A 12,729-nucleotide genomic window follows, 5' to 3' on the forward strand; every position below is an offset into this window, starting at 1 on the left:
CTTGATAGTTCCTATAATGATATAGTGGGAATTTTTTATTCTTTTTCTTAAAAGAGGGTTGCAGTAATCCTTAGAGTCAAATAATATTTTATTTTGAGAGTATGTACTTCAAAGTTAGCCAGTAACTGGGAGATATAACTTTTTGAAAATCAATGCACATAGACTCACAGGAGACTGATTACAGTTTATACTATCTGACTCTCCCATGTAGACAAGTGTACCTGTCTCTCAGTTCTGATTCTTTTACCTTCTAAGTCATTCTTAACCCACCAGGAGCACTGTCCCAAAGTGCTTCACTGAATTTTTTTCTAGGAACCTGTACAAATTACCTAGGACTCCAAGTAAAGAGTTTGTGAGCAGTCTGCATCAACAATCAATCCCTATGGCTTATCTTTTTCATCCTCTTGACATTGTCTTTTACAAAATAAATGGATTATACATTTGGACCTATGGTAATGGAAAAATTCAGTTTATCCATTAAACCTTTATTTTTTAGTGACATTGGGAAAGCAGTCATCTTTTCACATAGCAATATTTTCAAAATATTTTCTAAATGGAGAATAAACATATTTCTCAAAGTAAAATAAAAAGGGTATCCTAATCCTGGAGCTATACTGGGTTCTTGATGTAATTTTTAAAAAATAGACTTTATTTTTTTAAAGCACTTTAGGTTCACAGTAAAACTGAGTGGAAGGTCCAGAGATCTCCCACATACTCTCTTCCCCACACATGCATAAATTTTCCCCATTATCAATATCCCCCACCAGAGTGCTACATTTTTATGATTAATAAACCTACATTCACAAATCATTATCCCCAAAGCCTGTAGTTTACATTAGGTTTCATTCTTGGTGTTGTACATTTGATGGGTTTGGACAAATTTATAATGACATACATCTACCACTATAGTATCATACCATATATCAACTTAAATGTAAAACTCAAAACTGTAAGGACAATGGTTTCATTGTCCTTAAAATCCTCTGTGCTCCACCTATTCATCCCTCCCACCTCCCTAGCCCCTGGCACCACTGATATTTTTACTGTCTCCACAGATTTGCCTTTTCCGGCATTTTGTATGTTAGAATCATATGGTATGTAACCTTTTCAGACAGACTTCTTTCATTTAAGAATATGCATGTAAGTTTCCTCCTTGTCTTTTCAAGCCTGGATGTCTCATTCCTTTAGTACTGCATGATATTCCATTGTCTGAATGTATCACAGTTTATCCATTCACCTACTCAAGGACATCTTAGTGGCTTCCAAGGTCTGACATTCTGAATAAAGATAGACTATAAACATTTGTGGGCAAGTTTTTGTGTGGATATAAATTTTCCACTCCTTTGGGTTGAAAGGAGTGCAATTGCTATATCATATGGTAAAAAATGTTTAGTTTTGTAAGAAACCACGAAATTGTCTTCCAAGTGGTTGCACCATATTGCACCCCACTAGGAATGAATGAAAATTTTTGTTTCTGCATTGTCACCAGCGCTTGGTATTTGGCATTTTGGATTTTGGCCATTCTAGTAGGTGTGCAGTTGTAGTTCATTGTTTTTATTTGCATTTCCTTGCTGATACTTGATGTGGCGCATCCTCTCATATGTACACTTGCCATCTGTAGATCTTCTTTGGTAAGAGTATGTTAAGATCCTTACCAAAACTCATTTTGTTTAGTTGGGTTGTTTGCTTTCTTGCTGTTGAGTTTTAAGAGTTCTTTGTATATTTTGGATAACAGTCCTTTATCAGATGTGTTTTTCAAAAGTTTTCTCTAAGTTAGTGACTTATCTTTTCATTCTCTTGATATTGTCTCTCACAGAATAGAATTTTTAATTTTAATTAAGTCCAACTTATAGATTCTTTATTTCATGGAGTGTGACTTTGATGTTACACCTTAAAGTCATTGCCAGTGTCATCTAGATTTTCTCCCACATTATCTTCTACTTTTATAGTTTTAAGTTTACATTTAAGTTGATGATCTATTTTGAGTGAATTCTTATGAGGGGTGTAAGGTCTGTGTCTAGATTCCTTTTTTTTTTTTGCTCTACACATCCATCCCATTGGTCCAGCACCATTTGTTGAAAAGACTATCTTCTCTCCATTGTATTGCCTTTTCTTCTTTATCAGCTATCAGTGATTATATATATATATATATATATATATATATATATATGTGGAAATCTATTTATGATCTCTCTATGCTATCCCACTGATCTATTTATCTATTTTTTTCTCCAATACCACATTCCATACTGTCTTGATTAGTATAGCTTTTCAGCATGTTTTGAAGTCAGGTAGTGTCAGTCCTCCAATTTTATTCCTTTTAAATATTGTATTGATTTTATGGGTCTTTCGCCTCTCCACAAAAATTTGAGAATCGGTTTGTCAATATCCACAAAATAACTTGATGAGATTTTAAGTAGGACTGCACTGAATCTATAGACCAAGTGGAAGAACTGATATCTTGATAATATCAAGTCTTTCTATCCTTGAACATGCAATCTCTCTCCATTTATTTAGTTCTTTGATTTCTTTCATTAATGTTTTATTGCTTTCCTCATATAGATCTTGTAAATAACTTGTGAGATTTATACATAAGCATTTCTTTTTTTATGCTGCTGTAAGTGGTATTGTGTTTTTAATTTAAAATTCCACATGTTCATCCTGATATACAGGAAAGTGATTGACTTCTGTGTGTCAACCTTACATCCTGCAACCTTACTATAATCATTTCCAGGAGGGTTTTTTGTGTGTATTAATTTTTAAAAACAGACAATCATGTCATCTGCAAACAAAGGCAGCTGTATTTTTTCCTTGCCAATCTTTATTCTTTTTATTTCCTTTTCTTTTCTCACTATATTAACTGGATCTTCCAGTACAATATTTAAAAGGAGTGGTGAGAGGGATATTCTTTGGGAAGGATATAGGGTAACTTAAGTTTGTCACTAGAACAGTTCTGCCTAAAAGAAATATAATATGATTCAAATATGTAATTTTAAAAAGTAAAAAAGAACAAGTGAAGTTAATTTTAAAAATGTATTTAAATTATCTAATGTATCTAAACAATAGTGATATAAAATATATTAGTGATATACTGTATATTCTTTTTATTTTCATGCAGTCTTTGAGAGTCGGTGTGTAATTTATTCTTACACCACATCTCAATTTAGGTATTACATTGGCATCAAAAATACATTCTCATCTGTGCCTATTAAGTTTCCTAATTCTTGGGCCAATGTAGGATTATTAATATTTGATTCAAAGCAGTAGTGTATAAATTGAAAAGCAACTATAAGTTACATATAACAAAGGGTTCTTCAAATTTATCTTGTAGAAGTTGTAGCAAATTTATGTAATGCTGTTGATTAATATTAAAATCTTCTGTATATCGGTATTAGAAAATGTTTAAAATTATTTTTACTGATTTCCATTATGCAAGTTGTAATTTCAATATAAATTCCTCAACCCAAGTCAAAAATAAACTTTTCCTTTCCCTGGAGCTTTGAATTTAACTTGTTCATATGCAGTGTAGTAGTAATGACAGAACGTAAATTACACCCCTATGTTTTCAGCTTTTGAATATTTAGTATTTGTCAAACATTCCTTCTGTTTCAAACAAATTTTGTAAAACTCTTCTAATATTTAACCAATGAAGATTGGCAAAGAATACAAGATTATTAAACAAGTCATCTTCTATTTCTTTCAATCACTTCATAAACTGGAGATGATTCATACCATTTACATGTATAAGGCATGTTGCATAGCTTCAGAAAACACAATAGGTATTTAGCATATGGATCACAGTGAAATGTTGCAGTAAGGGAACAGCAGTCTTGTTTTTAAATTCCGTTAAATATCTGGAGCATCATCCAAAGTGATAAAATTCATCTTTCTGTATCTAGCTAAAATTCTTCTTTAATAGATGTGAGAGATTCAAAACTGTCTACAACCCGAGATCAGTCTTTTAGGCTGCAAACTGACATTACTCCATAAATATTGAAGCCCAGATCTGTTTTGAAACAGGCAGAGAACTTTAGAGCGCCGCAGAGACCGTTCAGTACACAGCCAGAGATGCAGAACGCGCCTGGCCTTGAACCACACTGTCCAGATCTCGGTGGCTGGTGGTCATTGGGCTTCTGGAGGGCAAGGAACTTTCAGACCACTCCCCGAGGACCCAGGAAGCCCCCAGAGCCAGGGCATTGTAACCCGGGACAGAGCGCCGGGAAGCAGAGACGTGCAGGCTGGCAGCGGCGGCAGCGGCGCCCCGAGTCCGTCGCCCTCGGGTCCGCCTCGAGGGCCGGCCGAGCCTCTGGCCCCGGAGCCCCGCCCGAGCCGCGGCGCGCAGGACGCGGGGCCGAGGCGCGCGGGTGCTGGCAGCCCGGCCCCGGCTTCCTCGGCCGCCGGCCCCGCTCCCGCCGCCCTAGCAGCGCCGCGGCCCCGCCGCGAGTTCGCCCCGCGCCCGCCGACGTGCGCGTGCGGAGCTTCCCCCGCTCCGCGCTGCGGCCGGGCCGGGCATGGCCGCGCCGGGGGCGTCGGCCCGCGTCTGGGGGTGGCTGCTACTCGGCGGCTGCGTCCTCGCCGGAGCCCAGGTAAGAGCCCGCGCCCCGCGCCCCTGCTTCCCGGAGCCTCCGGGCGGGCCGGGATCCGGGGAGCTGGAGAGGAGAGGAGGGCGCGGGGCCCTCACGCCACCCCCCCACGCTGACACTCCCCACTGACACCCCCATTAACACCCCCACACGCTGACACCCCCCCCACTAACAGCCCCACACGCTGACACTCCCCCACTAACACCCCCATGCTAACACACCCACACGCTAACACCCCCATTAACACCCCCACACGCTGACACCTCCCCCACTGACACCCCTATTAACACCCCCACACGCTGACACACTCCCACTAACACCCACACGCTAACACCCCCACACGCTGACACCCTCCCACTGACACCCCACACGCTGACGCCCCAACACCCCCCACACACCCTCACTAACACCCCCACTAACACCCCCACACGCTAACACCCCCTTTAACACCCCACTAACACCCCCACACGCTGACACACCCCCACTGACATCCACACACTAACACCCCCATTAAATCCCCACATGCTAACACATCCCCGCTAACACGCCCACATGCTGACACACCCCCAACACCCCACACACTAACACACCCCCACTAACATCCCACACACTAACACCCCCACACTCTAACACACCCGCACTAACACCCCACACACTAACACCCCCATTAACACCCCAACACACTAATACCCCCCCACTAACATCCCTACACGCTAACACCCCCACACGCTAGCACCCCTAACACCCCCACACACTAACACCCGCATTAACACCCCCCCACTTTAACACCCCCCCACTAACACCCTCACACACTAACACCCCACTGACACCCGCATTAACACCCCCACATGCTGACACAACCCCACTAACACCCGCATTAACACCCCCATTAACAGCCCCACACTCTTAACACCCCCCAACTAACACCCTCACACGCTAACACCCCCACTAACACATCCACACACCAGCAAACACACTAACACACACAAACACCCCAACATATCCACACCCTAACACAAATATACACTAACACAGCAATATATCCACACCCAAACACACACACACACACACACACTAACCCCCCCCACACTAACACACACAAACGCCCCCACACTAACACGCACGCTAACACACTAACACACAGGGAGGTGGGAAGAAGAGAAAGAGGGAGAAAATCATTAGTGATGGGAGTGGCGATGGTTGGCTTCAGTGTTAAATCAGTTTAGACAGTGTGTGGGGGATTATTTCACACTGGAGCCCTCCAATTTGAAAATAACTGTTTATCCGTAGATCCATGGAATCAAAACAATGTTAGGTTTGCACTCAACTTTTTCGGTTAGTGAAAAGAAGTTTGCATAGTAAGGGATGCTAAAGAAAGTTAGCTCTGTAGTGTTTGATTTTAGTTACTTTGTATTTTAACCTCAGTACCATAAGGGGGCGCGCTCAGACCATCCATTGAAAGTCTTAGGCTCTTGTTAAGTCATTGATTCATATCCTGGTATAATTTGAATATACCTTGTACTTGGCTTTCAGGTGATTAGACAAAAGTTCAGTTATTCCAGTAAATGGTTCTCCCTTAAACTACCTGTCAAATTAAGTTACTTCTGCGAAATAAAAACATCTTGAAGGTCTTTGGCTTTAACCAATATGGTCAGAGGTGTAAACTAGGCCGACTCTGAGGCCGTCACTTGTGTTTCATGTATTGACTAACTCTGTGAGTGAAGGACTCTTGAATGAAAATTAATCTTATAATTAATTTAGCCTGAATTTTGCCACAGAGTTTAGTTAGTAGGGTGAGTCTCAGTGCAGGAAAATCTACCTATCAATATTTTGGTACTAAAGTTACATGATATTAGTAGAAAACAATGGTCCTTTTTAAAGCCTTTCTTTGTTCCTTATGGGATACTTAGATAAAATGCTTAGAAACATTTCTTCCTATAAGTGATACAAATCTATAATCTTGTATGTTCTCCATCCAAAGTGTTCCAACTTAACTATTTTCTAAGGTAATAAAACTTGCTTATGTTTTGGAGCAGAGAGAAATCACTACAGGGTTATATATTTTCTATTTATAATCACAATTTGCTTCTAGCTTTAAATAACAAAACTATAGTGGAAAATGATTATTTTTCCAAAATTAATTTCAAACTGATGTGTGTTTGTGGTTGTACGTTGTGAATGTAAAATGATAATTTATGATGATACATGAAATGTGATCAAGTGGTACTTCAAAAAAATCGAAAAGCTAAGTTGTTGATATTTACATATTGACACCTGTTCTAATCTTTAGTGTCTTTGCTTTAAAACATTGTTATTTGACTGCTCTATCTTCAACTCTGTAATTCTCAGGTTACAATTTAAAGTTATGGTTATTCTAAAATCTCATTTATTTGAGTTATAATATTTGAATAGCACAGGGATATTCCTTAAAGACTTAGTTTCTGTTTTATTAGCACAAGTATGAGAGTATTTTGAAAAAATAATTCAATTTATTACAGTACATAGTTGCTGCTGCTAATTAAATAGCCTCAAAATTGATCGAATATGCAGTTTTAAAGTTCTAAAAGCAAGTCATCCAATTTGTCCTCTTGTGAAGAACAGATGGTTAATAAATAATAAATACTGAATATTATCACAATGTAGATACAATAAATTAGTAAAGAGTGAGGTGAGATGAGTGAAGAGGAAGAGGTTGTGTTTAATTTTAGATACAATGTTTAAGTAGCCTAGGTTGAAGAAGTCCCCGAGTAGTTGGATATACTGATACAGAGTTTTAGAAAGAGGACTGGATTTGAGGTATGGATCTAAGGTTTAACTTCAATGCGAGAAGCTAAAACAATATGTGTGAATACGATTATCTAAGAAGAGTTTCATGGAACAAGTAAAGGATGGTTAATTAAATTATTTCTTTTGGGAAAGCATGCAGACTAAAATTTTATAAAGTTAATGGTCCATTAGAAATGGTTTTGTATAGCCTGTGGCCATTAGAAAACAATTTTGAGTGGCGGTAGATGTTCAATAAATTATTAGAGGAGAAACTCTGTACTTCATCTGTTTAGAAGAAAGTTTTCCTTTTAATCATATTTGAAATTTAAGTCTATTTGTTTTCAGTCTTGATTTTAAACAGGTAATTCTGTTCCAAGGAAAAGGGGTGTCTAAAGCCAAATACTTGCATGGACAGACACGAGAGCGATAGTTGTGTTTCTGGTAAAGAATCTCTCTAAAACATGCAAAAATGCTGCTCTTGTATTTTAACTGACAATCAGAGCAGGATAAGTGCTGGGCTTACCAATTGCACTGTTGGTTGATGGGGTTTTACAGATAAAGAAAATCAAAGCTTTCAGGGGAAGAAATACAGCAAACACAAGGACCAAGTTTATGGACTATTAATGTCACACAATTGAATTTGAGTGTGTTTATGCTACAGACTAGCAGTGAATCAGTATGTATTTAACATCTCAAAAACTCAGTTCTTCTGTAAAGTGACAATGGCAAGAAAAAACTTCTTTGGAATGTGTTGTGAGGATTACATTGAACAACCCAGAAAAGCATTTACCTTAGTGCCTGATATATAGTAATCACATAGTGTTAGTCATCATTTAGCATTATCATCAACATTTCTATTTTATATACTATTTATAAACAATGTGGTAGAATTCTTTTTCTTGTGCCAGTATTGATGTGGCACCCAGCAGTTGTCTGCAAAAACGTTTTTCTTAAAGATACCTCTTTATTCCCAATATTTATATCACTTGTTTCTTTTTTTCTAGTCTCAGTGCATTGGTAGGATTCCAGTACAATGTTGAAAGGTAGTGGTTACCATAAGTATCAAATCTTACTTCAGTGGTAGGATTTCTAAAGTTGTATTATTAAGTATATTTTGCATAAGTTTTTGGTAGGTGTAATTTATAAGATTGATGATTTGATTAGATGTAAGAAGTTTTGAATTACCACAAGAGATATCATTTGAATTAAAATTTACAAAAATTAATATAAAATAACAGAAAATGCACCATTTATTTTGAACACATGTAAATAGATTATGGTGATCTCCTACTGCAGATTTTGGGCTGAGGGCAAAACTGATTCTTCAAAACTTGCTTACTGTGGCTGGCACCTAACAGGTGCCCATCAAATGTTAGATGATGTCTGACTAGTGTTAACAGTCATTATATACTTTAACTTGACATTCTTAGCCAACAGAATGCCTTGACATTCTTGCCTTATGCCTATGGTTAGATTTGACTCTGTTTCCTATAAGAGAGAGTTTTGAGTTACTTGTATTTACCAAGTATTTGGGCTAATTGAATTGAAATATTCATGAAATATATATGAACTTGCATATTTTTCTGCCTGTACTAAAAGGGAATGTGGTTTCCAAAAGGGACAGTCACACATATAATGAGTTCCAAAATATAACTTCTAGTCTCATTACATATTCTGGTAGTTCATTTCCTGGATAAGTAAAGTCTGCAAGACACAAATGTCCTTAACAGCCTGTGGTTCTCATGTATGCAAAACTTCAGTGCATTTTTTAATTTTGACTAACATGGCCTAGAGCTATCTGAAAACCTAAAGAAATTTCAAGTGAAAACAGTGTGTGCAAAATTCTCTGGTGCTTTTTCTGCAGGATGAAAAATGTCTCCTGTTTGAATTTCAAGTACATCGTGTAGCACCATTCCCAGCAGATTGGTAACATGTTAGTAATGACATTCTGTTTATAGGCCTATTGCCTTTGGGACCACTCAGGAAGTTTTCATTCAGTGACTTGTATCACAGATACTTGAGAGTGTATCCTTCCTCCTAAGTGACCTCATAGTCAGAATTTTGGCTTTGTTCAACATCTTCTGCATGGGACCCACAGAGAGTGCTTTGCCACACACTTGTGGCACAAATGAGCTCAACAGTCCTTGCTGAGACACCAGTGGAATTTGGTCCAGAATGTAGGTAAAAAGCTGGCCAACAGATTTCCTTCGCTTAAATTTCTTTTTTCCTAGGCCTTATCATTTTCAAAACAACATGTTTTACTGAGATGCTGAGTGCCATATGACGTAAGTCCAATGATTATGAAGTGGCCCTCACCCCAAAGGAGCTCAGAGGAGGACACACCCTGTGTGGTCAAAGAAGACGCTTTGTATGATATCTTAATTTTTTTTTAAGTTGAAACTTATTTTGTGGCCTAATGTATGGTCTATCCTGGAAAATGTCCTGTGTGCACCTGAGGAGAATATAGTGTTGTTGGGTAGAGTGTTCTGTATCTGTCTGTTAGATCTGCTTGGTTTATTGTGTTACTCAGGTCCTCTCTTTGCTTACTTATCTTCCATCAAGTTGTTCTATCCATTATTGAGACTGGATTATTGAAGTCTCTGACTGTTATTGTAGATAGAACTATTTCTCCCTTCAATTCTGTCAATTTTTACTTCATATGTTTTGGTGGTCTGTTACTAGATGCATAAATGTTTGTAATTGTTATATCTTCTTATTTTGTTTTACCTTTTATTAACACATAATGTCCTTTGTCTCTTGTAAACATTTTTTTATTTAAAGTCTATTTTGTCTATTAGTTTAGACTGCTCTCTTTTGGTTGCTATTTGCATGGAATGTTTTTTACCCATCCATTCACTTTCAATCTGTTTGTATCTTTGTATCTAAAGTGAGTCACTTTTAGAGAGCACATGATTGGATCATGTGTTTTTTTATCCATTATGTCCATTTCTATACTGATTGATTTTATTCATTTGCATTTAAAGTAATTATTGATAAGGAGGACTCACATCTGTCATTTTGCTCTGTTTTCTATGTGCCTTATGGGTTTTTTGTCTCTCATTTCCAGTATTACTGTTTTCTTTTATATTTATTTGATCTTTTTAATTTCCTTCTTGTTGTCTTTTGTGTATATTTTATAGTTATTTTATTTGTTGTTTCCATGGGGACTACATTGAATCTTCTAAAGTTATAACATTCTAATTTGAATTGTATCAGTTTAATTTCAATAGCATACAAAAATTCTGCTCTTTACAGCTCTGTCTCCACTGCTTTCAGTTCTTGATGTCACAAAATTACATCTTTATTTATGTTAGGTAGAAAGATAAGAGGGGTAGCAGGGGAAGGGGAAGATAAAGTTCAAGGAAAAACTGCTCAGACTCTGCCCAGGTAGGGGTCCCATGTGAAGACAACAAAGGCTTTGCAGGGAGAGAACTTCTTGCCTATCCAGGTCAGACCAAACTCGTCCCAACCAGTCAGAAGTGTAGAAAATAGCCTGGGTGTAGGAAACTGGCACCTAAATTGTTGAAGGGCAGGGGAAGAGATAGTCTTGTACAGTTAACCTGTGGAATCTGATGCTGTCTCCAGGTAGATGGTATCAGAACTGAGTTGAATTCTGAAATAGCCTGCTGGTGTCCAAGCAGTGCTTGGTGTTGAGTGTTGGGGAACTCCACCATCACTACCACACTGCAAACGGGTCCAGAGACTCCTGAAAGAATCTGCCGCCTCGTCTTTCTCAGGGGTAGTTTCTGCTTCTGCTGGGTTTTTTTTGTTTGTTTGAATAGGCCATACTCTTCTGTTTCTTTGTATGCCTTGTGGGTTTTACTTTCTGTATTTTTTTGGTTGATAACTAAACATTTGAATCATAATGTGGTAACTCTGATAATTAGATTCTCTCCCTTTGTCAGGATTTGCTGTTGGTTTGTTTGTTTTTAGTTTTGTTTTGCTTTGCTTTTGATTGTTGTAGTTTGTATCCATGCCAAGGAGAGGCCTGAGATTTAAACTTAACATCTTAAATCTTTTCTGAGCCTGTGCCTTTCCCTGCTTCATCACAGTGACTTATAATTTCCCCTGTATATGTATTTGATTTGAATGTCCAACTTTTTAATGTCTGGCTCCCAAATAGGGGAGAAGGAAAGGAATGTAGGAGGGAGAAAGTCACTTGCTTTTAAATTCCCCTGGAAGTCACTTCATCCTGAGGGGAAGGAACTTGTGACAGCGGAGCTGTCCACCTCTATCCGCACCTCTATGATCAGAAGCAATAATCAGCAATCAGGGCACAGATCCTCTATCTTTAGAGAACAGGTCCTTTTTGCACACTGGCTACAGCAAGCTGTGTGAAAGCCACATACATGGCTTTCTGCCATGAGAAGCCACTTAAAACCAAAAGCTGAAATTGAAATTAACTTCAGTTTACCATATAAGCCTTTCCTTGGAAGTTGCAAGCCTTCAGCTGACTCCAGACTTCCAAAATAGTTACATCAGACAGATTCTGCCAGGGCAATTGTCTAGGTGGGGAAATTTTTTTACTGACAGACCTTACCTTTCAGTTACTTTAACACATGTAAGGGCCCGGAATGTACATCTGAATGATGCCCATTGTACATTTGGGAGTTTTTCTTATAGTAATTGAAAATCTAATTACCACTTTTACTTTTTTGTCCTCCCACCATTTGGTCCTTATTCACTTTCTAAAGTAAAAAATACTTTATTGCCTATCATGCCTTCTTTAACAATGTATATTTTTGTTAAGATGTGAGTTTATGGCTATGCATTTATCATGCATTTAGAATTATCTGTAAGCAAAATATTTCCTTATTCACAAGATAAAATTAGGTGTGAAATATCCGCGTTGTACTGTTTTCAAGAAGGAAGACTAGGACTTTTATGTGCTGCAGCATCTAAAATAGGTTTGAAATCTAGTGTTCTCATATACAATCTTATTTATTACCAATTCCTTATAACATCAAATCTGTGGTCTATATCTATGCAATCCATACATACTTTTAGAAGTGTCAGAATATAGCCTCTAGCCTCAAGTAGTTATAACACTCTTTCTAAAATTAAACAAAAAACCTTTACTAATTAATTTAATTTTAATACAAACCACAGATCAAGTAATAATAATCTTCCTTGAACATTCCTTTTTATTAATAATTAGATCCATCTTCAAATACCATTGTTCCCCTGTTAGCCTCAGGCTGTACATTCACATTAGTTCTTAAGTGTGTAAAAAAAAAAAAGTGCTTAAAACTTCCAATATCTCCCAAACACATGTTATTATATACCTCATAGTGGGATGTATAAATATCAACTAACAGCTGTTATTTTCAAACTGATAATATATGAGATTTGGGTGTAAAGTAGAAGGATATGTTAAAAA

General features: G+C 37.8%; 1 protein-coding gene across 1 annotated transcript in view; it reads left to right on the plus strand.

Moving 5' to 3' along the window:
* The first annotated feature begins 1,454 nt into the window (after positions 1-1,454).
* Positions 1,455-12,729, plus strand: part of LOC140845302 (uncharacterized) — a 136,762-nt gene continuing 125,487 nt past the window's right edge. Inside the window, exons 1-2 of the mRNA XM_073219285.1 lie at positions 1,455-1,495; positions 4,021-4,586. Of these exons, the coding sequence (XP_073075386.1) occupies positions 1,455-1,495; positions 4,021-4,586 (607 nt within the window). The remainder of the gene's footprint in view (positions 1,496-4,020; positions 4,587-12,729) is intronic.

The sequence above is a fragment of the Manis javanica genome, chromosome 12, assembly GCF_040802235.1.
Source record: "Manis javanica isolate MJ-LG chromosome 12, MJ_LKY, whole genome shotgun sequence".
In the NCBI taxonomy this organism is placed as follows: Eukaryota; Metazoa; Chordata; class Mammalia; order Pholidota; family Manidae; genus Manis; species Manis javanica.